Source organism: Rhinopithecus roxellana, chromosome 13 (assembly GCF_007565055.1).
Source record: "Rhinopithecus roxellana isolate Shanxi Qingling chromosome 13, ASM756505v1, whole genome shotgun sequence".
Lineage (NCBI taxonomy): Eukaryota > Metazoa > Chordata > Mammalia > Primates > Cercopithecidae > Rhinopithecus > Rhinopithecus roxellana.
The window spans coordinates 78,427,017-78,452,294 of record NC_044561.1 but is presented as its reverse complement, the minus strand read 5'-3'; the positions used below and the strand labels follow the sequence as shown (position 1 = coordinate 78,452,294).

At 45.1% G+C, this 25,278-nt stretch overlaps 1 protein-coding gene across 4 annotated transcripts in view; it reads left to right on the top strand.

Annotated features, from left to right (window-relative positions):
- SYNDIG1 (synapse differentiation inducing 1) overlaps nucleotides 1–25,278 on the top strand; it is a 200,446-nt gene that overhangs the window by 58,552 nt on the left and 116,616 nt on the right. For all 4 annotated transcript variants that reach the window (XR_004052917.1, XM_030915892.1, XM_030915894.1 and 1 more), the window contains exon 2: nucleotides 14,213–14,770. Coding sequence is in view for 3 of the 4 variants with exons in the window: in XM_030915892.1 (XP_030771752.1) it covers nucleotides 14,291–14,770 (480 nt within the window). In the remaining variant the exon portion in view is untranslated. The remainder of the gene's footprint in view (nucleotides 1–14,212; nucleotides 14,771–25,278) is intronic.

Here is a 25,278-nt window from a genome sequence, read left to right as displayed (position 1 = left end):
GTAATAACTGATCTAGTCCCAAATGCTTCATTAACTCTCTCCACTGCCAAATCACAGGCTTTTCTGTGTGTTTGTGCTAAAGGCAAATTTTAATTGTTTTAATGAGGATTTGCAAGCAGCTCTTTTCTCTCTACACTTGGGCCTTGGTGAATTACATGTATCATTCGCTTAGCAGTAGGGAAGTTTCGCTATTTACACAAAAGACTTCTAACAGTGTTAGGGTTTGGGAAAGACCCAGCCCCCGGTGCCTTCCTAATGCCTTGCCAAATTGAGCTGTATAAGAAGGGTCAAGAGCAGCCATACCTGTCAAACATGCCAAACACTCTGGCTAAATGAAACTACAATTAGTTTTGTGGGGGGTTTTGTTTGTTTTTTGCATTGTTTTTGTTTCTGGAGACGGAAGTCTTGTTCTGTCGCCCAGGCTGGAGTGCAGTGGTGCAATCTCTGCTCACTGCAACTTCTGCCTCCTGAGTTCAAGCGATTCTCCTGCCTCAGGCTCCAGAGTAGCTGAGACTATGGGCGCGTGCCACCACGCCCAGCTATTCTTTTTGTATTTTAGTAGAGATGGGGTTTCACCATGTTGTCCAGACTGGTCTTGAACTCCTGAGCTCAGGCAGTCCTCCTGCCTCAGCCTCCCAAAGTGCTAGGATTACAGGTGTGAGCCACCATGCCTGGCCTTCAATTAGTTTTATTTTCTCCTTCAGTTGCATAGATAGCCAACTTCATTCTGTTTCTACTTGGAGAGGCTGCTACACAGGTGGTCTTATATGTTAAATGTGACTGATACTGCACAATATAATTGGCATTTGAGGTTTCTAATTAGCAACACAGGGATGGACATGGAATACTATGTTGTGAAGTTCCTTCCGCTCCATACAGTAACAAATCGTAAACCAACAGTGCAGATCTTTAAGTCATTCTGTGAAAGGAGTAGGTATATTTAAGAAAGGGAGATGGGTGGGTGGTAGGGTGGGCAAGACATAGACTTTTTAAAAAATCTAGACTTATTCGCAGGTTCAGATAAAAAGGAAAACTAATAAGAGAAAGTTTTGGTACTCCAGTTTTTCTGTATTTCTTTATTCATGCATTTGTTTGAAAATAATTGCACTTGCAATACTGGTTCCCAAAACATTCACTGGATTTTTTTCTAGCCAATTCCTCAGAGCAAAACCATCTATTAAACATTAGAGACAAGTTTGAAAAAAAAAATGCTACCTGTAATGAATAATCCTAATTTCTTCATGGATAGGTCCATGTATAACTCTGTCACTTTTACAATGCGTAATTCCCCCTGGAGCAGGCTGGGCTTCTTCACAGAAGGTGTGTGCTGTGTGTACTGCATGCAGGCTGAGCATGAAATTTATCAGATCCCATTTCTGGTGGGGAAGGTGGCCTCTGCGTGTGCTGGCTTATTCTGATGGGACGCTCAGCATGCAAGAGCATCTGCTGTGTTTAGGGGACTGAGTTTTTCTATTTCGCAGTGAGTAAGCAGGCCCAGCCTGCAGCGTTTTCTTCCATCAGTGGGTAACAGAGGCTGCCTCCAACGGGATTTGTCTGGTCCATCTAATGTTTCTGAGACCCTGCCTCTGCTTCCAGAACATCTACTATGTGTTTGTGTTCCAGGCCATACACAAAATGCCATTCTCTCATCCCAGAGGTACCCACTGAGGGCTTTGTTTTTAAGATAGTTTTATTCTCACTATATACCTGCCAGAAAAAGAACACACTGTCTTATCAACCATTCAGCCAAAGAGCTGTAATCATAATTAGCCCCATATTATACAAGAGCTAAAGGATAGCAACCACCATTTCCCCGCAAAATGAAAGCACAGTGAAGGTAAACACAATGCAGTGCTTCCATACTGTGGAGTATTATCCCACCATGAGAAGAAATGACCTCAAACACATCATGTCAAGTGAAAGAAGGCAGTCATGAGAGACCACATAGTGTATGATTCCAGTTACATGAAATGTCCAGAATAGGCAAATCCATGGAGACAGAAGGTAGATCAGTGTTTGCCAGGGGCTGGGGAAAGGAACCACATCATGGGCATGGGGTGACAGGAATGTTCTGGAATCAGACAGTGATGAGGGTTGCACAACTTTGTGAATATACTAAACCTCACTCAATTATACATCTTTAAATTTGGATGAATTTCATGGCAGGCAAATGATATCCCACTAAAGCAATTATTTTAAAAAATGAATGAAAATACTAATCAAAGTTAAAGAAAGCAACAGAGTTGGGATCTTCCTGCACTCCCAGCCTTTCAGCCATGAGCGTCCATGCACAGCTTCGCAGCCTGAGCTGTTTCCCCAGCTTTCCAACAGAGACCTGGGGTCTTCTGCTTCATGAGGACTATAAGGCTTGGAGTCAGAAACGCCTGGACTCAATCTCCACCTATTTCTCTTTGCATCTTTTTTATCTGCATTTAGATCAACCACTGTTAGAATTTAGGACCTTGTGGAATCCAAAAGACACCACCAGGGCGCATCCTGGAGGTTGTTGGGGCAGTCATTTTCTTGGGAAGGGGTTGGTGGGTCTGAGTCTTCCTTCTCCTGGGCCTCAGAAGCCAGGAAAGCTAACTGTTCCCCAGCACATGGGAGAGAATCCATCTTTCAGGGGCAGACTTAGATTACTCCACCTTCTGAGACTGCTCTGGAGAACCAGAATGCCAGTGAGTACTGAGGAGTATCTCCAGAGAGCTGAGGACACCAAGACGTGCTCTCCCTGCAATCAGGCAGCTTATATGTTTGCAGAAAGAATTAACTGTCCTGGCCTGTTTCTAATTTTTGTTGTAAGAAGTGTTTGTCCATGTAGGCACATTACCTTCCTCCTTGCAGGCTTGGAGGGCTTCCAGCTCTTTCTGGTGGTTTCTGCTTGGATCTGTGAAGGCAGATATTTACCACCTTCTCCAGTTCTGACCACAGAAACGAATTGCAGTCATCTAGTAATATTTACAGAGCTGTGGGTTTACAGACATACAAGTTGGCCTGCTTAGCTTTCTTGTCCATACGGAAGTTGTGATAACACCTCGCAGGCTTGTTGACAATAGTCTGATGCCTTGGGTTTGTCCCCAAGAAACAAGCCTGGGGATGAGAATGTGGGAGAGGGGGGGATCCCAGGAAACACCAATCAAGGACCAGGGAGGGAAGTCCTTAGACAAATGCTGTGTTATACAGCAAGTTGATCTCTCGGGGGCGCTGGGGGAGTGTGAAACACTAGCCTCCGAGCCGTCCCACCCCAGGACAAAGGTGCTGGGTGCTGATCCATCAGCTTCTCACTGTCACTGACTGAGGCTGCACCAGGCGCCATAACCCCTTTGGCCTGGCCTGACCTATATGTGAGCCATGATGGCACCATCAGTTCCTGGGATGATGGGAGCCAGGGCACGGGGTGGGGCACCCACAGATTCAGCCCCTGTGTTAGTCCATTTCGCATGGCTATAAAGGAATACCCAAGCCTGTATGATTTATTTTTAAAGGAAGTTTGTTTGGGCTCATGGTTCTGCAGGCTGTACAAGGCACAGCACTGGCATCTGCTCAGCTTCTGGTGAGGCCTCAGGAGGTTTTTATTCATGGCAGAAGGTGAAGGGAAGCAGGCAAATCACACGATGAAGGTGGAGCAAGAGAAAGAGGAGGGGGTCCCAGTCTCTTCAACAACCAGCTCTTACGGGAACTCATTTCCCTAGGGAGGGCACCTCACTCCCGGCCCCACCTCCAACACAAGGGATCACATTTCAACCTGAGATTTGGAACCCACAGACATCCAAACTGTATCAGCCCCCTGGTTGATGTGACTTTATCATCATCCCTTTCTCTAAATCCGAGGGCCTAAGCTAGAAGCACAAGGGCTCCCTCCTCATAGCCTCCAACCCTCCCCTCCCTTGTCAGGCACTCAGGGAAGGCCCTGGAGCCTGTAGATCCCACCTGGACTCCTGAGTATCGGGAAAACCTGCTCCTGATGGTTAACGTGGGTTCTTTGCTATTTCCTAAGTGCCTCGGCTGGGTTGAGAAATAAACGAAAAGAGCACAAGAGAGAGAAATTTAAAACTGGGTGTCCGGGGGAGATATCACATGTCGGCAGGATCCATGATGTTCCCTGAGCCGTAAAACCAGCAAGTTTTTATTAGCGATTTTCAAAAGGGGAGGGAGTGCACGAATAGGGTGTGGATCACAGAGATCACATACTTCACAAGGTAATACAGTATCACAAAGCAAATGGAGGCAGGGCGAGATCACGGGACCACCGGATGAGGTGAAATTAAAATTGCTAATGAAGTTTCGGCCCACATTGTCGTTGATAACATCTTATCAGGAAACAGGGCTTGAGAGCAGACAACCTGTCTGACCACAATTTATTAGGAGGAAATTTTCCTCCTCCTAATAAGCCTGGGAGTGCTACAGGAGACGGGGGCTTATTTCATCCCTTCGGCTTTGACCATGAAAGACTGCACATGTTAAAAGGGGCCATCTATAAGCCTACCTTCAGGGCGCATTCTCTTTCTCAGGGATGTTCCTAGCTGAGAAAAAGAATTCAGCGATATTTCTCCTATTTGCTTTTGAAAGAGGAGAAATATAGCTCTGTTCCGTCCGTCTCACCGGTGGCCAGTTCAGAGTTACCTCTCTTGTTCTCTGAGCATCACTGTTATCCTGTTCTTTTTTTAAGATGCCCAGATTTCATATTGTTCAAACACACATGCTCTACAAACAATTTGTGCAGTTGACACAATCACAGGGTCCTGAAGCAACATTCATCCTCCTCAGTTTACGAAGAAGATGATGGGATTAAGAGATTAAAGGCAGGCATAGGAAATTATTGATTGGGGAAGTGACAAGTGTCCATGAAATCTTCACAATTTATGTTCAGAGATTGCAGTAAATACAGGCATAAGAAATGCAGTAAAAACAGGCATAAGAAATTATAAAAGTATTAATTTGGGGAACTCATAAATGTCCATGAAATCTTCACAATTTATGTTCTTCTGCCACGGCTTCAGCTGGCCCCTCCGTTCAGGGTCCCTGACTTCCCGCAACACCTGAGGTTGTCAGGACAAGCCCCAGGGCTTCCGCCTGGGCCTGTGCCCTCCCTCTCCTCTTTCCTGAGCCTCTGCACAGGTACCTCTGCTGGCCTTTGCCTCAAGGCCCAGTGTGCTGGGCGGGGATTTCCCCAGCCGGAACACTGTCCCTCAGTCTGGCCCTGGCTAACTCCTCACCCGTTCAGGGGTTGCCATCATTGGGTCCTCACAAGTGATTGTGCCCTGTGTTTGTCCCCTCAAGGCAGCTTTGTCTTGCCCACTGGTCACACGTTGGTGCTCGTTCAAAAAATTCTTTCTCCTGTGCTGCGTGCAGGGTCCCTGCTGGTGGTCACCTAGGTCCCCAGTGACACCCCCGCACTCAATGCACTACACACTGCCTGCACACGGTAGGTGCCCAGTAAGTGCCTGTCAGGTGGATGCGTGGTGTGGTAGGGGCTGGACACGGACGGGCTTCCTTTCTTCCCTGGGTTTGAGAGAGGGAGTTGTGTTTTGAAACTTTTATTGGTGACATTGCATTAGGACTTGAGGCCACCTCTGCTCTGAAGAGTTGGCTTTTGCCCAGCTGGAGTATTTTTGTCACCAACCCCTGGATGGTTTTCACTTGCGTTGAGAGATGATTGTCACTTGGTGTGCGGGGTGGTGTTTGCTGGTTTAAGTTTAGGAAGCTTTCAACATGCAGAGCCGTAAGGAAACAGTGGCTCTTTAGATGTTCTGGTCTTGGTTTCAGTAGGCCATTACCTTGAGTTAAGATAGGGATGAGATGGGAACCCTTGCCAGTTCTGAAGCAGGACCATAGTTATTTGCTGATGTTTTCTGCTGGCTTGTGTGCAGATACCTCCTGGTGAGAGCACAGGGGTAGCTCTTCATGTCAAAGGGAAGTTCTGGGAAATTGCTTGATGAAAATCCAAACCTCATCACTAAATGTACAGCAATGTGCTTTCCTCCTAAGTGCTGCTGAATTTCTGGCTAGAATAGTTCCTTCCTAAATGAAAGGTTTATTTATAAATCAAGAAAAGCTACTAGGGTTTAATAACTTAGTCCAAGATGGATGGGTTTTTAAATTACACATCTCTCTAGGTGTCAACCTTAAATCATAAACAGAGAGAAGCTCTCTAAAAGAAAAGATGTTTATCTGGGCATAAAGCTTTGCAATGGGAACACACATGCCATAGTAAACCATGTGCACATTCAGGGAGGTAAAGGAAGACAAAGGTTTTTCATGAAAAAAAGATGATGAAGATTACGCAGTTGTTTTGAAATAATTATCCTTGGCTACAAAGATTAATAACATGGAGGACACCACTCTGAGGCTGGGCGGGCAGTTGCTGGGCAGATGTCCTTGCAGAAGTGTTTTTTTGTGTAAAATGCTGTGGGTTTTGTAGTCTTGTTTTGTTATTAAGCATACAAGCATGAGAACCCGCTCTTCATGGCCTCCCCTGGCTCTATTTGTCAGGGTTTTCTTAACGTTACTGACTCCATTTTGATTCTGACAACTTTCACTGGGGTACTGACTTAAACAAGTAATTTTTCTTCATTGATGAAGAGTCATGTTTTGTTTTCATCAATGAAGTTCTTGACACACACATTTTAGGATTCATTTGTGGCTGGTGTTAGCAAAACATCACTTCGTTAGTCATCAAGTGCTAGTGGAACAGGTGAATTGCACAGGACGCATGGTCAGAACTGCAAGGATGGTTGAGATCATGGCTGTGATGGGAGAGCCTGCAGTGCAGCCGCGATGCCTTGTCCCCAGCAGAACCAGAGGGGCATGGCCGTGCTGTCACCCAGGCCTGAGCTGGGCAGCATGGGAGCCCGGATGACCAACTCTGCTCCAAAAAGAGGCGATGTCTGAGTGTGGCCACGAGTGAAATTACTGGGCAGCCACATCCCTGTGGGTGTCAGTGCACTCAGAGGCCAATTCTGAATGGACATTTGTCTCCAGAGGCAGGGAGGAGTTGGGCATCCTGAGTCTTGCTGTGTTCCTCAAACACTCTCTAAGCAAGAAAGACCCCGCTGAATGTGTCCATGCCACCCCTCTCAGGAGACCCGCCTCCCTGGGCCAGCTCCTTCAAGGCACTAAGAAGCACCCCATCTGTGTGGCCGGGAGCTCTCCCTAGGCATATTGGAGATAGCCTCAGGCACCACAGCCACCTCTGTGTTAGAAACCGGGTATGCCCTTCCTAAATATCCTCTGGGTTTTCAAGGTGCTTGCTGCTTACTCAGGTGAGCCAAGCTGAACAGCATTCCACACACAGCCTGGAGGAGTGGCTGTACCTGAGAGGGGCAAGTGAGAGCCCCAGCGCACTTTCATTCGCCACTCCTACTGCCAGCGCAGTCGCAGGCCCCCCATGTCCCGCAGGGAGGACCCTGTGGTGTGAGCTGCTGAATATGGAATCCTCCAGCTGTGGGATGAGGCTACACATTTTGTCCTTCATGACCCATTTTTCAAATACAATACACAAAGCAGGGAACCATCATTGGGGCTCTCTTGGATCATGGACCCCAAAGTTTCCTGTGGGGCATCACACCCTTCTTATTGCCTGAAAGCCTGTTGAGCAGTAGAGGACCACCATGTTTGTCAGTTGTCCACATCGCCAGTGCTTATTGTGCTTCTCCTTGTACCCATTCTTCATGCTCCTCACACATCCATCTGCCTGAACTGCCTCTCTGATAATCACATCCCACTTAAGCCTTTCTTCCACAAGCCTGTTGCTTACTAAGAGCCTCTAAATGAGACCCACCCTCCTAACTTTATCTCTCTGGTCTCCTCCTCTGCTTCCCAAACACTACCTACGCTGCTGCCTCTGCCTGGAACACTTCCCCTGCACAGCTTAGCCTGCCGATTTCTTCAAACCTCTCTATTACAGAAAATTTCAAACACACATGAAAGGAGAGAGGATTGTATAGTGGATCATGTGCACCCATCAGCCAACTTTGGTGGTCAGCTTACAGCCAGCCTTGTTTTCTCAGTATGATACACTCCTCCTTCAGTGGTCAGCCCACAGCCAGTCTTGTTTTCTCAGTATGGTATACATTCCTCCTTCAGTGGTCAGCCCACAGCCAGCCTTGTTTTCTCAGTATGATACACTCCTCCTTCAGTGGTCAGCCCACAGCCAGTCTTGTTTTCTCAGTATGGTATACATTCCTCCTTCAGTGGTCAGCCCACAGCCAGCCTTGTTTTCTCAGTATGATACACTCCTCCTTCAGTGGTCAGCCCACAGCCAGCCTTGTTTTCTCAGTATGGTATACATTCCTCCTTCAGTAGTCAGCCCACAGCCAGTCTTGTTTTCCCTGTATGGTATACACTCCTCCTTCAGTGGTCAACCCACAGCCAGCCTTGTTTTCCCTGTATGGTATACACTTCTCCTTCAGTGGTCAGCCCACAGCCAGTCTTGTTTTCTCAGTATGGTATACAACATACCTTCATTCATCACTCCTGCTGCCAGTCTTGTTTTCTCAGTATGGTATACACTCCTCCTTCAGTGATCAAAGATGGTCAGAGATGACCCCAGGTAATGGCTGTCAGATGGGGCTCCAGATGGCAGTGCTGGTGGGTTCGTCGGGGATCCCTGCTGTCCCGCATCCCATGAGACAGAGAGGTCATTGGCAAGATAAAAGAGGGATGCGTGATCCTAGAGCCATATGAGGCTGGAAATGTACTTGGGGGGGAGACTTTAGGAGGTGTTTCTGCCGTCACCTGTGATTCCTTGACTTTCTGCTGTCACGGAATTTCAGATGAGAATTCCAACTGAGATGATCAGTGGTCAGCCCACAGTCTTGTTTTCTTGGTATGGTGTGCACTTCTCCTTCCAATCCAGATGATTTTAAACAAGTCCCAGACTGTGCATCTTTTATTTCATCTGTAAATACTTTAGCATGAATCTCCACATAGATAGCTCTTCTTTTTATGTTTGATTTTAGTTCCGTTTAATTGAGTTTTTCTAATTTTTTATTATGTTAGCATAAAATTTACCATCTTAACAATTTTTTAAGTGTACAGTTTGGTGGCATTAAGTACACTTACAATGTGTAACCATCACCACCATCTATCTCTATATCCCTTTTCCTTCCACACCTATTAAATAACTCCTCACACCACTCCCACCCCCTGGAAACCACACTTTTGATGACTTTTGAGTACTTTTGATGACTCTAAGTACCTCATATTGATGGAATCTTACAGCATATGTCTTTATGTGAGTAGCTTATTTCACTTAGAATAATGTCTTCAAGGTCCATCCATGCTGTGGCTTATATCATAATTCCCTTCCCTTTTTAAGGCTGAGCAATACTCCATTGAATGTAGATAGCACATTTTGCTTATCCATTCATCCGCAGACACTTGGGATGCTTTCACATTTCAACTATTATGAATAATACTGCTATGAACATGGCATGCAAATATCTCCTCAAGCCCCTGTTTTCAACTCCTTCTGGTATATATCCAGAAGTGGAATTTCTGGACCATATGGTAATTCTATTTTTAATTATTTGAGGAACTGCCATACTGTTTTCCAAAGCTACTGAACTATTTTTCATTCCCACCAGCAGTGCACGAGGATTCCAGTTTTTTCACATCCTCACCAACACTTGTTATTTTCTGTTTTTTTAAAAGACAGTAGCCATCCCAGTGAGTATGAGGTCATATCTCATATGCAGTTTTGATTTTCATTTCCCATTATTAGTGATGTTGAGCATCTTTTATTTATTTATTTATTTATTTATTTATTTTTTATTATACTTTAAGTTCTAGGGTACATGTGCATAACGTGCAGGTTTGTTACATATGTATACTTGTGCCATGTTGGTGTGCTGCACCCATCAACTCGTCAGCACCCATCAATTCATCATTTATATCATGTATAACTCCCAGTGCAATCCCTCTCCCCTCCCGCCTCCCCATGATAGGCCCCAGTGTGTGATGTTCCCCTTCCCGAGTCCAAGTGATCTCATTGTTCAGTTCCCACCTATGAGTGAGAACATGCGGTGTTTGGTTTTCTGTTCTTGTGATAGTTTGCTAAGAATGATGGTTTCCAGCTGCATCCATGTCCCTCTGTATATCTTCTTTGGAGAAATGTCTATTCAAGTCCTTTGCCAATTTTTGAATCAGATTTTGTTGTTGTTGAGTTTTAGCCGTTCTCTATATATCCTGGGTGTTAATGCCTTATTAGATACATGATTTGCAAATGTGTTCTCCCATTCTGTGGCTTACTTTCTTACTCTGTTGATATTGTCTATTGATGCACAAAAATTTCTAAATTGTTATGAAGTCCAACTTGTTTTTTCTTTTGTTACCTCTGCTTTTGGTGTCACGTCCGAGAGATCACTGACAAGTCCAACGTCATGAAGCTTTTGCCCTGTTTCCATCTAAGAGTTTTATGGTTTTAGATTTTACATTTAGGTGACTGATTTATTTGGGATTGGTTTTTGAATATGGTATTAGGTAAGCGTTCAACTTCATTCTTTTGCATGTGGATATCCAAGTTTTTAGCACCATTTGTTGAAAAACATGTCCTTTCCCTATTGAATGGTATTGGCACCCTTGTCAAAAATCATTTGATTGTATAAGCAAGGGTTTATTTCTGGGCTCTCTATTTTATTCACTTGGTCCATATATGTGTATTTATGCCATATCACACTGTTTTGATTCTAGTGCCATTGTAGTAAGTCTTAAAATCAGGAGGTGTGAGTACTCCTACTTTGTTCTAAGTCCAGCCTGTGCTCCTTGAGATTCCATGTGAATGTTAGAATGGGTTTTTCTGTTTCTGCAGACAACATTGTTGGGATTTTGCTATTGATCACACTGAATCTATTGATAACTTTGGGTAGTATTGACATCCTAGCAAAATCAAGGTTCCCAATGCATGAATATGGAATCTCTTCCCATTTATTCATGTCTTCCTTAATTTCTTTCAGCAGTTTTTTTTTTTTTTTTTGAGATGGAGTCTTGCTCTGTCACCCAGGCTGGAGTGCAGTGGCATGATCTCAGCTCACTGCATCCTCTGCCTCCTGTGTTCAAGAAATTCTTCTGCCTCAGCCTCATGAGTAGCTGGGATTACAGGCGCCTGGCACCACACCCAGCTAATTTTTGTATTTTTAGTAGAGATAGGGTTTCACCATGATGTTGGCCAGGCTGGTTTTGAAATCCTGATCTCAAGTGATCCGCCCACTTCAGCCTCCCAAAGAGCTGGGATTACAGGCATGACCCACCACCCCCTGCCTCGGCAATGTTTTGATGACTTCATTGTACCAGTCTTTCACCTCGTTGGTTCAATTAATTCTGAAGTATTGTGTTCTTTTTGGTGCCATTGTAAATGAATTTTAAAATTCTTTAAAATTTTCTTTTCAGATTCTTCATTGTTAGTGTATAGAAATGCAGCTGATTTTTGTGTATTAACATTTATCCTGCTACTTTGCTCACTTCATTTATTAGTTCTAACAGATTTTTTGTGGAATCTTTAGGGTTTTCTATATATGAGATCATACTTCTTCCTTTCCAATTAGGTGCCTTTTATTTTTTGTTCTTGCCTAATTTCTCTGGCTACAACTTTTAGTACAGTGTTCAATAAAAGTGAGAAAAGTGAGCATCTTTGCCTTGTTCTTGATCTTATGGGTGCTTTCACCATTGAGTATGATGTTCACTGTGGATTTCTTCAAATACTTCAAATATAGCTTTTATTTTGTTGAGGTAATTTCTTTCTATTCCTAGTTTGTTTCATGTTTTTACCATGAAAGAGAAAAGCATCAATGCTTTTCCAGAAATGCTTAGTAGAAAAGCATTAAATTCTTTTTCTATGTCAGTTGAGATAATCATATATCTTTGTCTCCCGTTCTGTTAATGTGGTGTATTACAGTGATTGATTTTCATAATTTTAACCCTCCTTGCATTCCAGAAATAAATCTCACTTGATCATGGTATATGATTCCTTTAATATGCCACTTAATTCAGTTTAGTAGTATTTTTGTTGGGCATTTTACATCAGTGTTCATAAGGGATATGAGTCTGTAATGCTCCTCTGGTGTCTTGTCTGGCTTTGGTATCGGTAATGCTGATCTCATGGAATGACTTAGGAAGTGTTCTCTCCTCTTCAGTTTTTTTGGAAAAGTTTGAGAAGGACTGGTATTAGTTCTTTAAGTGTTTGCTACAATTCACCACTGAAGCCATTTTGTGAAAAATCTCTTATCTATTACCATAAAACCCCAGAACTCTTGGACTAAGACGTAAAAAATCATAGAGCTGAAAGGGACCTGAAAGCTTTTCTTGCTCAAGCACCCTATTAATAATTCCACTTTCATAAGCCACTTGCCCACAGTCAGATATTTAGTAGCAAAACTAGGGCTGAATCCCCGGCCTCCTGACTCTTAAAAGTGTTCTTTATACCGTGACAGTCTCCAAGTAAAAAAAAAAAAAAGTATATGTATATATATATATATATATATATAACATAAAATTTGTATAGAATATGTTGCATACCTACTTTCTGACTTTTATTTTCCTTTCACAATGCCTCAATTTTCCCATTCACCTGATATTCACCCCAACTCATGGTTAGGTGTGCATGTTAGTAACTCCCCAGCAGAGTTCTTACAATGGTGATAAAGAGACTAAGAACTAGGAACTCAAATGCAAGGCCACAGAGGCCCCTCTTCATCTTGTCTCCTCCTCTAGCTCCCTTCCTCGATAAAGAAGCAGGTGGGGCATGATTGGCCAGTGATGCATTTAAAGCTCTGCCAAGCTCAAAACCAGACTCCAAGTCTTATAAGAAGATGACACGGGGAACTCAGTGGTTGATGCAGCCCAGAAAACATTTGGTCAAGAGAAGGGAGCATCTTAGACATAGTAGAGACTGCTTATGCAGAAATAAAGGGTCAGGCAGGAGGCTTTCATCTCTGTAGGTACTGGTTCTGAATATCGTCAACTGAGAAAAAATTTTTTAAAAATCCCACAAAAGTTATAAAGGGAATTGGAAGAACAGTAGCACCGTTCTGGGGCAAGACTCCAGAGTGCATTGGTGCAGAGCCATGTGGATAACCCCAGATGGCAGCCTCATCAGAGGCATTCTGTCTCCTCCCATCAACCCAGTTTCATCTCTGAGTGGATGAACTGAGGCCCAGGGAAACGCTTTAAGCAGGTGGGAGTGGGTACCAGCAAACATGGAAGGAAATGAGTTAATGGGAATTAGGAAGCAAAGACAATATATATGACAAACCAGCCTGTGTTGAAAGAGATATCGAAGGATGTGGCAATGACAGAAATAAAATTTCACTAATTTTGATACCTTTCATTCATACGTATCATAATTTATGGTACTCAAAGTTGAAAAAAATTCACTTCAATATGAAAAAAGTTGTTCTGTAAAAAACAGTTTGATACAATTTGAGTACATTTTAAAATTTAGTAAATAATCGGTTGTAAAATCAAGCCAACTTGTTCAGCAGGCCAAAACTTGCACTATACACTGTAGCCCAGCACCTCCTCAGCTTTAATGTGCAGACTCATCAGCTGGGATCATGTTAAAATGCAGATTCTGATTTAGTAGATGCAGGTGCTACTCAAGATTCTGCATTTCCAACAAGCTCCCAGCTGGTGCTGATGCTGCCGGTTCTCAGCAAATTCTGAGTGGCAAACTGTAGAGAGCACCCTAAGAGACCAAGCTGTGCCTATCTCAAGATGCCTCAGTAGCGGATTCGTGTTTGGGACTTGACGCCTCAAGATCACCACTAAGTAGGGATTATTGCAATCACATAATTTCCTGCTTGAATGAATAGCCATGTACCTGGGAAGAGCTAATCCCCATTACAGATTTGCAGTTCTGTTTTCCTATGGACTTGTCGGATGCTAATGTGATTGCGTTTACCCGTGGGTTTCAGGATGTCTGCTAGCAATCAAAGGTTCCTCTAGGCTGCAAGGGAGCCAGCTCCTGCAGTCTCCTTCATTTGGAAGCAGAGACTTTGTAGAGATTCAGGTAATCAATTTCTGCTACCTCTGGCTAGCTACCCCAACAGATCCTTTTTAACATTCACTGAATAGGTAGGACTGCATTTTGTCTATCTCTCACAGTTACTATGTGTTTATCAGCTGATTGGTACAGTCTGAAACAATGTGGGTCTGGGTGATTAGCTTGTTTTTAAGTGCGATTTTCTTGTCTCATCTCTGTTTTCTCCTCCTCCAGGAGAAATGGGTTCCCTGAGACAAGTGTGACCTACGTGCCCAGCCCACCAGCCTGACGCCTAGCCAGAGAGAGAGGACCATGGATGGCATCATTGAACAGAAGAGCATGCTGGTGCACAGTAAAATCAGTGATGCTGGCAAGAGGAATGGCTTAATTAACACCAGAAACTTGATGGCCGAGAGCAGAGATGGTCTGGTATCTGTTTACCCAGCGCCCCAGTACCAGAGCCACCGGGTGGGGGCCAGCCCAGTGCCGGCCAGCCTGGACAGCACCAGGAGTGAGCCGGTGCAGCAGCTGCTGGACCCCAACACCCTGCAGCAGTCGGTGGAGTCCCGCTACAGGCCCAACATCATCCTGTATTCAGAGGGCGTGCTGCGTTCCTGGGGGGACGGTGTGGCCACCGACTGCTGTGAGACCACCTTCATCGAGGACCGGTCACCCACCAAAGACAGCCTCGAGTACCCCGATGGGAAGTTCATCGACCTCTCAGCTGATGACATAAAAATCCATACCCTGTCCTACGATGTGGAGGAGGAGGAGGAGTTCCAGGAGCTGGAGGTTAGAGGATGTGTTTGTCAGAGGCCCTCTAGGAATGCGTGACGGGGATTCCAGGGTGGGCAGGAGCCATGAATGCCTATACACTGTAGCCCGGAAATTAGGGAATGAAGCTAGTGTGCAAAAATGCAGAAACCAAAGGCAGTCTTGGTGCCCTTCACTCTTGAATGCTTGTGGAAGATAGAAGGAGAGGAAAGACTTAGATTAACAGAAAGCCAGGGACACTTCAGCAGTGATTCTGGTATGAGATGACCCCAGGTAATGGCTGTCAGATGGGGCTGCAGAAGGCAGTGCTGGTGGGTACATCAGTTTTCCCTGCTGTCCCTCATCCCATGAGACAGAGAGGTCATTGACAAGAGGAGGGAGGAATGCTTGATCCCAGAGCCACATGAGGCTGGAAATGTACTGGATGGGAGACACTTTGGGAGGTGTTTCTGCTGTCACCTGTGGTTCCTTGACTTTGCATTCCACGGTTACTACTGAGAGATTGTTAGAGCTGAACCAAGCTGGAAGAAAGTGTAGGTACTGATAGCCTAAAGGGAAGATAAGCTGACTTTTTTAGAGGACTGGAGGGCAGGTGACAGCATTTGAATTACATGCACAGAGATGTGCACATTGCACATTGGATATAGCATGGTAGGCACAGTGGTTGCTGAGTATGTGGCACACTGGGCCCCCAGGGCAGCACTGGGTGACAGGGTGAGAGCAGCTGCTGCAGGCCATGGACTAGCGGTTTGCTGCCCATGTACTCCAAGACTTTCTGCTGCAGTGAGGCCAGGGATGTTTTCCCAGGACACGATGTCAGGGAGACTTGGGCCAGGCTTTCCGTCAGTTTGGTGGGGGAGGAAACCGCCGAACAGGTCTGACCTTCAGAGGCAGTGTGTGGCCAAAGGGGGAGGGGATGTCTGTTTTTCACTAAGGTAGGTGAGAACATTTTTGTAAGTAGAGAGGAAATGTTCAGAGTGGAAAATTCAGGATCACGGCCGGCGGCTGGAGAGTGGTCTTGGGGAGGCAGGAGCTGTACTCCAAGCACGTATGTGTGAGAGCTGGCCTCTCAGAAGAAGTCCGCATGCTGGCCTGGGAGAGAAGAGAAGGGTGGGGTAAGGGAAACTTTCAAGCACTCTGGGTTGAAGAGGAAGGAAAGGAGGGGTTCGTGTTGGCTGAGTATCAGCACAGCCAGAGAAGCTCTTGGGGTGTGAGGAGATTGCAGACAGTCTAGAGCAGTGAACTGGGGGAAGTGCCCATTCTAGAAAAGACTCCTGGAGAAACTGCCCAGCTGCAGTATGAGTTCGTGTGAAGATCTGGTCAGACCCAGGGCTCTGTGACTTTCTCCAGCCATGTGGGACCATCTTTAGCAGGTGAGGCTCTCTTGGCAAGGTGTACTCTGCCTGGAAGGTGGAGGAGGCAGGAGAAAGCAAGAGAGAGGAAGTCTGGAGCCGAATCAGACCCACAACCATGGGACCCATGCTTGATAGAAAGGCTGGAGAAATTGCAAGGGAGTGACAGGCCAAGGAGACCAGAGGATCAGGATTGGAGACCTCAGTGAGAACCAGGAGCCAAGAGATCCGGCTTTAGTCAGGAGGGAGGATCAGAAATGGAGAGGGAAACTTCAGTGCAGCCCCAGCCAGTGGAGCCTGGGAAGCCCACTGGCAGGGAGTGGAGAGTCGTAGCATGGAAGAGGACCAAGACGTGATGCCTGGGCACCTGCGGAGGTCCTAATGCCCTCTGGTGACACCTGTGAAGGGAGGGTGTTCATGATGCAGCTGTGGAAAGTTGGGAGCATGCTTGGCTTCTGTTCAGAAGCCTCTGCCCCTGTCTACTGTTTTCCAAGATCTGAGGGCTTTGCTGACAACAAAGTATAAATAAATACTGCCCGACCCGCATGGAGTGGAATTAGCGAAGCGAATGCACGAAAACGCAGCCCCAGGAGTTATGGGGACGGAATACCCCATCAGCTCTGAAGAGGGGCTAGGGCCCTGAGCTCAATGCAGGGTTCAGAAGTCATCACACAGGCAGGAGCCCTCCCCCGGCTATATCTTGAGGATTAGTAAGAGGAGGCTTGAGGGGAGCTGGCAGAGAAATTCCAGTCCAAGAGGACCTGGGGAGCACAGAGGCAGCAGTTCCAGAGATCTGCAGGGAAGAGGAACTGGTCAGAAATGCGGAGGTCAATGGGGAGGACGGGGAGGAGACAGGCTGGAGAGGGAGGGGGGTCCCATCAGCCAGCACCTTATCAGCAACCTAAGGGAGACTGGATTTATGCAGAGTCACAAACTCAGATACATGTAAGACAGAAGGGACCCACCAAAGAGTCAAGAAGGAGCCCTTGGAGGGGTGGGCCTGGAGCCTGGAGAGCCAGGCCCCACCCAGAGCATCTGTCCCCTCTGCTTCAGGGTCACTGCTGTGCCCCACCACACAGGCCATGTTGCTGGGGAGCCTGAATAGATTTGTTAGAGTAACCAAGAGCCAGAATGCGCCAACATTTAATCCACAAGACAACACAAAGTGAGCAGGATGTCATGTGGAGGACCTCGGAATCACAGGAGGAGGCCTTGGCACCTGCACGTGACCATGCAGGTCCATGGAAGGGTCTCATGCAGAAGGGCTGTGGTCAGATCTTGATCTGTGTTTTCAGGAGCTGCTCTGGCCAAGAGTGGGACAAGGATCTAGAGGAGATGGAGGCAAGAGGGGAGGCAGCCTGGTGCTAGGACTAAACCGGATGTGCCCCCTGCCTCTTTTGGGGGACTTGTCATAAGGGCAGGTGAGAGAGAATAAGGACAGCATTAGAAATGGTGAAGAAATATCTAAAAGGTGAAATTTGTCCTTAATGGAGATGAGAGGGTAGAAAGGAAGGGATCAGAGATGTTCCCAAGCCCCCAGGGGGCCAAACTGGCTGGCAGAGGATTTTCAGCTTTCTTAAGGGTTTTTGGAAAATCCCCTCCAGGACACAATATGCCCCAGTGATAGAAGGCTTGGGATGGTTGATTGAAACCAACTAGATTGAAAAAGACATTTGGATGTCTCCATCATTTCTTTCTCACCCCTGTGGGTTCCGCCCCACCCCGATTGCATTCATGCAGCTGGGAGGAGAGCAGATGGGGGGGAACAGGTGGGAGGGTAGCAAGTGGGAGGGGAGCAGATGAGAGAGGAGCAGGTGGCAGGTGAGCAGGTGAGAGGGGAACAGGTGGGAGGAGAGCAGGTGGGAGGGGAGCAGGTGGGAGGGGAGCAGGTGGGAGGAGAGCAGGTGAGCAGCAAATCTTCTTAGTCCTCAGTTAGCCTCCCTCCTGGTACTTCACAATGGACTACATTCAAAAGAATTGTTTATCCTTCTTGAAAACTCACATGGGCTTCTGATGGAGCTTGCACATAAACACAACCAATATTTTCATGTAATTTTTAAAAAATTTATAGTATATCTGAATCCACTTTTTTGTCAATCAATTACTGAATCCATTTTATTGCAATGATTTTTCACACAGTGGCTTCAGCAGGTAATAGATGTGGTTTTGGAACCCTATAACGGTCTGAAATCTACTCAGAGACAATGTCTTAAATAAAAGCTAGGAAGTGGGTGGAGGCAGACACAGACTTATCTGCCTTAGTAGGTCCAAGGCTCTGACAAGTAGTATATAGTATACTTCTTGGGAGGTAACTTTCCCACCCAGTCCCGCTCCTCTGATCTAGCAGCAAAAGTGGAAGCCCATCAAAAAGAATTCTTTTAATAATACAGTAATAAGAATCTTTAGTCATAATAATGGTGCCTACTCTGTATTAATATTTCTAGTGACTTTTGACTATAACGTAAGATGGAGCATGTTGGCATTTATACCTTGGCCACAAAAGGCACTCCTAAAGTAACATCGATGGAACAGCCAGTTGTTTACAAATCGAGCTGCTTCTTAGGCACTTTAGTGAGACTTTCCGGTCGACATCCAAGGAGCTCACCTGGACCAAGAAATGGCCCTCCCACAGGCTCTGAGCGGAAGGGATGGAGACACATTACAGCTGCTGTTGCTTCTATATGCGGTTCAGGATGCCGAGGAGGATTTCAGAGCCTCACCACAGTGGTTAACTTGGTCCCTTTTCTCTGAAAACAAAGATATTTTCTTAGAAACATTCTTACAATATAGCTATGGTGCTTTTTATTCCATTCTTCTGTAAATAACAAAATACTAATGACTGGTTGGAAGTGTCATTGAACATGCAGTAGCTGTTCTTTGGTTTACTCTTTTCTCCATTCCACTAAATAATAAAGGGTCATGTATTGGTAAGCATTTGCTGCATAACAAATCACCCCCACAACACAGTGCCTTAACAACTCTTTCTTTAGCTTATGATTTCTGAGGGTAGACAATTGAGCTGGGCTCAGCTGGGTGATTGTTCTGCTGGTCTCACCTGGGCCCACTCACTTTTCCATAGCTAGCTGTGATGGGCTGGGTAGCCAGAGGCTGCTGGCTGCAGTAACAGAGGTGACTGCATCACCCAGCAGTCACCCATCCTGTCCCAGGCTTCATCGTGTGGCAGCCAGAGAGGTGGAGCCCACTGTGCAAGGGCTTGTCAAGTATGTGCCTGTGTCCTGCATGTTACTATCTCATTGACCAGAGCAAGTCACACAGCCAAGCTCAGTCAGTGTGGGAAGGACTGCTTAAGGTCACGATACAGGGAAGTGATAACAAATTGGGTGCCAGTACTACAACCACAGAGCCAAAAACCGTAGACTTTTGGCATCATTTTTTTTTCAGATCATCTAATTGAACAGAATGACAACTACTGAAACAATAGAACAGTGAATATTGATCTGAGCTCTTTCTAGAAGGCAGTTCTACTCAGAAAAAAAAGAAAAAAATGTGATTTTTAACTTCTTTGAGTATTACATGGCTTCACTTGGTTTATAGCGAATGGATGCTGTTTCCCAGAGAGTGCCGTTTTCAGAAAGCCACTGCCCTGGTTCGGAGTGGGGCCTTCTCATTGTCCTGGGTCGCAGCAGGGCCCCCTCGTTGCCCTGGTTCTGAGCGGGGCTTCCCTTGCTGGAGCTCCTGGGCACTGGGTGGCTGGCTGTGTTTTCCCCAATCACTTTCTTAAGACAGGTGCATCCCTGGCATTTATGAAGGAGACTCCCTAGGTCCAAAGAGGTCGGCCTGTCTGACACATGGTTTGCAAGGGCATGGGAAACGTTCAGTTTACCTTCAAGGTTGTGATAGTACCAGGAACAGGTTCTATGACTAACTTTGAGAATATTTATGGGAGGTTCTCAACCATTCAGCAAGTGTTTATGATCTGTCCTGCTCCACTTTAAGTCACAAAGTAGAACATGGCTTGACATTAGACAGGGAGATGTAGGGGCACCTCTGGGGCTTTGCGGGAGTGCAGAGGTGCCGCTCATTATCGACTCCCACTGCGCTCAGGGTGACAAGACAGGCATCCTGTGGGGGTGCCCTCAGGACACTCTGGGTAGTGATAATTGGGCCTGAGGTCCCACAGCCCAGGCCTCTTCCCAGGTCTGTGAACACTGCTTCATCCACTTCCCAGCCAGTAGCTAAAAACTGCTGTCTCAGGGAATATCGGCAGTGGGAAACGACTTCTCCTTTCACACAGATAAACTCAGAGAGATTTCAGAGACAAGTAATGAAGCAGGGCTACAAAATACACAGTTTGAGTTTACGGCCATGAAATGAAGTGACTGGAGTCCGGGTGCAGAGGCCTGACCACCCTCCTTCCCTTAGAGATGGTGACCAGATGTTGAATGGCACTTACCTGTGGCAATGCAAAACCTTAAACCTTTCAGACCCGGAGTACGTGGCAGTCACCCCCTAGAAGCAGTGCCCACAGGGGCTGTGCCTTTTCTTCACTGAAGGAAGGAGGGAGAAGGGAACGCTCATCAGTGGAGCAACTTTTCTGCCAGGCCCTGCGAGTGCACTCGGCCATCGAGTCCTCAAAGCACTTGGGGACGGGTCATAGTGCTGTCCTCGTCCTACCTGTGGGGAGACAGAAACTTGTGGTGTTTCCAGGATCACACACATGGCTCTGTTGTCAGCTCTTGGATCTGAGACAGATCTGCTCACTTTAGACTCTGTCTCCTCACGATGCTGTTCTTTCTACATTAGGGGGAAAACTGTGTTCCAGTAAACTTCTGTTTCAGCATTGTGCCAGAGTCCACGGACAAAGCTGGAAGAGACGGCACCAGGACCTCACGTCTGGGAACTCGCCATCAAGCTTTCCAAGGCCTTCCAGTCTGTCTTCTCATGTAAAAACTCGAAAGTGTTGGAGAACACAGAATTCTGTAACTGCAATAGAGCATTTACATATACCTCATTCATAAGCATGGAAAGAGGGGCGAGGACTCAGCACTCATTTGAAGAAAACCCAAAAGCATGAATGAGACAGAACAACAACAAATAGAACAATTGACCCAGAGGAAACAGAAAGAATTCAGAAAATAATAGACAACGTTGTGAAAATTATTTTTAGTATCTCCAGAGAGATTTGAGATGCTGATTTGGGTAGAGGAAAATTTGGTGGTTGTGTTTTGCTCATTTGTTTGTTTACCTCATAGCACTGGCCAGAACCTCAAACACGTTGTTGAGTGTAAGCGAACGAACATTCTTGCCTTGCTCCTGATCTTAGGGGGAAGCTGTTAGCTTTCATGATGAAAGATGGTGCTTGTTGTAGTTCTTTATCGACACTGTTAATCAGGTATAGGAAGTTCCCTTTGTCACTTCTTTGTTGAAGAAGATTTTTTATTTTATTTTTATTTTATTTTATTTTTAATTGACAATAAATGGGATATTCATATTTGTGGGATATATAGTGATGTTTTGGTACATACAACTTGGTGATCAGATCGAGGTAATTAGCATATTCATTAACTCAAACATTGATCATTGCTTTCTGTTGAGAACATTCAATAACCTCCTTTGCAATAACTATTTGCAACTGTATAATATATTTTTAACTGTTTTCATGCTACAGTGCTGTAGAACACAGGAACTTACTCATATCTAGCAGGAATTTTGTATGTTTTAATACATCTCTTCTTACCTCTCCCTTCCTCCTACTCTGCCCACCCTCTACTATTCTTCCTTCTACTCTTACTTCTTTGAAATCAACTCCTTTTAGTTTCCACGGGTGGAACATGCAGTGCTAAGCTTTCCCTCCTGACTTACTTCATTTAACATAATGTCCTCCAGTTTCATCCATGTTTGCTGCAAATGACATAATTTCATTATTTTTTATGGCTGAATAGTATCCTGTGGTGCTGAAATGGGAGAGTTCCCTGATTCCCCTTGCAGGATGTTTGATGAGTGTGGCTCCCCTGTTCTGTTGCTGCTCAAACCCATTGTGGGACTGGAGCATGCAGAAAGGCAGGTGCAGAGGCTGGGGTGAGTGCTTTGTGCTCCGAACCAGCAGTAGTGTCTAGGGGTGGGTGCCTGCAACCCTAGTGTTACAAAGCTCTTTCAGCTTTGCTGTCCACAGACGACTTGAATGCTAACAGGCTCAATGGACCCTCTGCCTTTTCGCAAGGACAGAGGGCTAGATCCAGAGCTGTTGCCCAGCATCCTGGAAAAATCAGGTCACACATGGGCTTGAAGGATGAATGCGAGGTTTTATTGAGTGGTATAGGTGGTTTTCAGTGGGATGGATGTGGAGCTGGGATGGAGACTGGAGTGGGAAGGTGATCCTCCCCTGGACTTGGGCTGTCCAGTGGCTGGACTCCTCTCTGACCACCCCCAGCCGAACTCCTCTCAGCGTTCAGATGTTCCTCCTCTTCTCCCTTTCTCTGCCATGTTGTTCTGCCATTTGTCTGTTTGCTGGTCTGCTGGCTTGCTGGTCTGCTTCTGGGTCCTGGGGTCCGGGGTTTATATGGATGCAGGCATGTGGGCTAAAAGACAACTTTTTGGGCACAAAACCAGGAATGCCCTTTCTCACTTAGGGCCACAGGTATCTGGGCTTGAGGGTGGGGCTTTGCCAGGAAACTGCCCTCTTCTACCCAGTATTTCCGTTTCCTGTCCTATCAGTATACAACTACCCCATTTTCTTTATCCATTTATCTGTTTGTTGTTGGACACCTAGGTTAATTCCCTATCTTGGATATTGTGAATAGCACTTCAACAAACAAGTGACGTGTAGGTGTCTCTCTAATGTACTGATTTCCTTTCCTTTGGATAAATGCCAAGTAGTGGGGTTGCTGGATGGTATGGTAGTTCTATTTGTAGTTTTTTGAGGAACCTGCATATGGACATTCAATTCATCAGGTACTACTTATGTAATCATATATGGTGTTTCTTTATTGTCCTTTATTTTTTCATCCTTTAATCATGTGGTATATTGCATTAACTACTTTGCAGATAATAGACCATCCTTGCATTGGGAGGTAAATCCCACTTTGTCTTGGTTTATAAGCCTCTTTAAGTGTCACTGGATCTTATTTTCTAATCCTTGCATGAGGATTTCTTTGCCTATATTCACGAGGGATGTTGGCCCACAGTTTTCTCTTCTTGTGCCATCTTTCCCGGACTCTGGTATGAGGGTAATATTGACTGCACAGAATAAGTTGGAAATTATTCCTTTCTTTATTTTCTGAAAGATTCTGTTTAGTATTGGTATGATTCCTTTTCAAGTGTTTGTTAGAAGTCACCAGTGAAGCCATTTGGGCCTGGCCTTTTCTTTGTGGGAAGAGTTTCAATTACTGAACTGATTCTATTACCTTACCGGTTTAAGTCTCTTGTTTTTGTTTTTTGGTTTTTTTGAGATGGAGCCTCGCTCTGTCGCCCAGACTGGAGTGCAGTGGCGCAATCTCAGCTCACTGCAAGCTCTGCCTCCTGGGTTCATGCCATTCTCCTGCGTCAGCCTCTGGAGTAGCTGGGACTACAGGCACCCGCCACCACACCTAGGTAGTTTTTTTGTATTTTTAGTAGAGACGGGGTTTCACCGTGTTAGCCAGGATGGTCTCGATCTCCTGACCTCTTGATTCGCCTGCCTCGGCCTCCCAAAGTGCTGGGATTACAGGCGTGAGCCTCCGCACCCGGCCAGTCTCTTGTTTTAAAGAAAATCTGAAGGTTGTCCTTTATTCTTGTCTCAGTTTTAGTATTGTGATGTCTAATTTGTTGGCATGAAGTTGTTCATCATATTCCATTTAAATCCTTTTAGTTTCTGTATGGTTGGTAATAATATTTACTCTTTGATGCCTCATTTTAGTAATTTAAGTTTCTCTATTTCTTTCTTGGTCAGTCTAGATAGAAATTGATCATTTTTTGGATCTTTTCAAATAGCTGACTTCTGGTTCCATTGATTTTTCTGTCTTTATTTAGGCTTCCATTTTATTAATTTTTACTCAGATATTTATGACATCCTGCCCTCTGTTTCCTTTGACTTACATTTGCTCTTTTTTATGTATTTTGTTTAGGCATGAGCTGGGGTTAATTATTTGACATTTTTTTATTCTTATAATGTATGTATTCTAGGCTATAACGTTCTTTCAAACACTGTTTTAACTGTGTCCTAAAAATTTTGATTTGTTGTGTTTTAATTTTTATTTACTTGAAAATATTTCTATAGCCATTGTGATTTTACATTTTTCTAATGAGTTATTTATTAATGTGTTGTTTAATTTCCAAATATTCAGGGATTTTGTTCTTTCCTATTATTTATTCTTAAGTAAATCTCATTGAGGTTGAAGGACATAGTTTGTATAATTTCTCTTTTAAATTGATTGATACTTGATATATGGCTTAGTGTCTGATGTGTTCTGTGGAATATGCCATGTGAATAAGGAAAGAATGAGTGTTCTGTTGTGCAAAGTGTTTTATACAGGTTTGCAAAGTCAGGTGGGTTAATTGTGCTGTTTGTGTCTCCTGTTCTTGGTGTTTGTCTGCCTAGTTGTCACAATTAGGAGTGGAGAATCAGAAATACTTACTTTTAGGGAATTGCCTATTTCTTTCTTTTATTTTGTCAGTGTTTACTTCATGTGTTTTGGGGCTCCGTTGTTAAGTGTGCATACCTTTATAATTGTTACATCTTGCTGAACTGTTGGCCATTTTATTATAAAGCTTCTGTCACTGAAACACCAGGGATTCCATCTAGAACCTGCTGCTCCCGTCACAGAAAGCCAATCACTGAGATGAGTATTGCCAAGGAAGAGGGCTTTAATCAGGTGCTGCAGCCAAGGAGATGGGAGTTCAGTCTCAAATCCATCTCCCTGCTGACTGAAGTTAGGGGTTTATGTAGCAGGGAAGAAGTGTAACAATGTATAGGAAAACAGGAACTCTGGAGGAACAAGGAAGCAATCATGATGAATGAGGGCCTTAGTGTCTCATTGTCTGGATGCAGTGATTTGGTGAGTTTCAGTTCTTTGATACTTTTTGAGAGGCCTGGGGACACTTTTCTGAGGAAGGAACTCAGATAAAACAATTTTAAGTTTCAATCTTTAAGACCAGAAGTGTCCGTTTCTATGTTTATCCAAAAAAAATTATCTACTGGACTATTGAGTCGGTTTCATGTCCCTCTTTGTGTCTAAT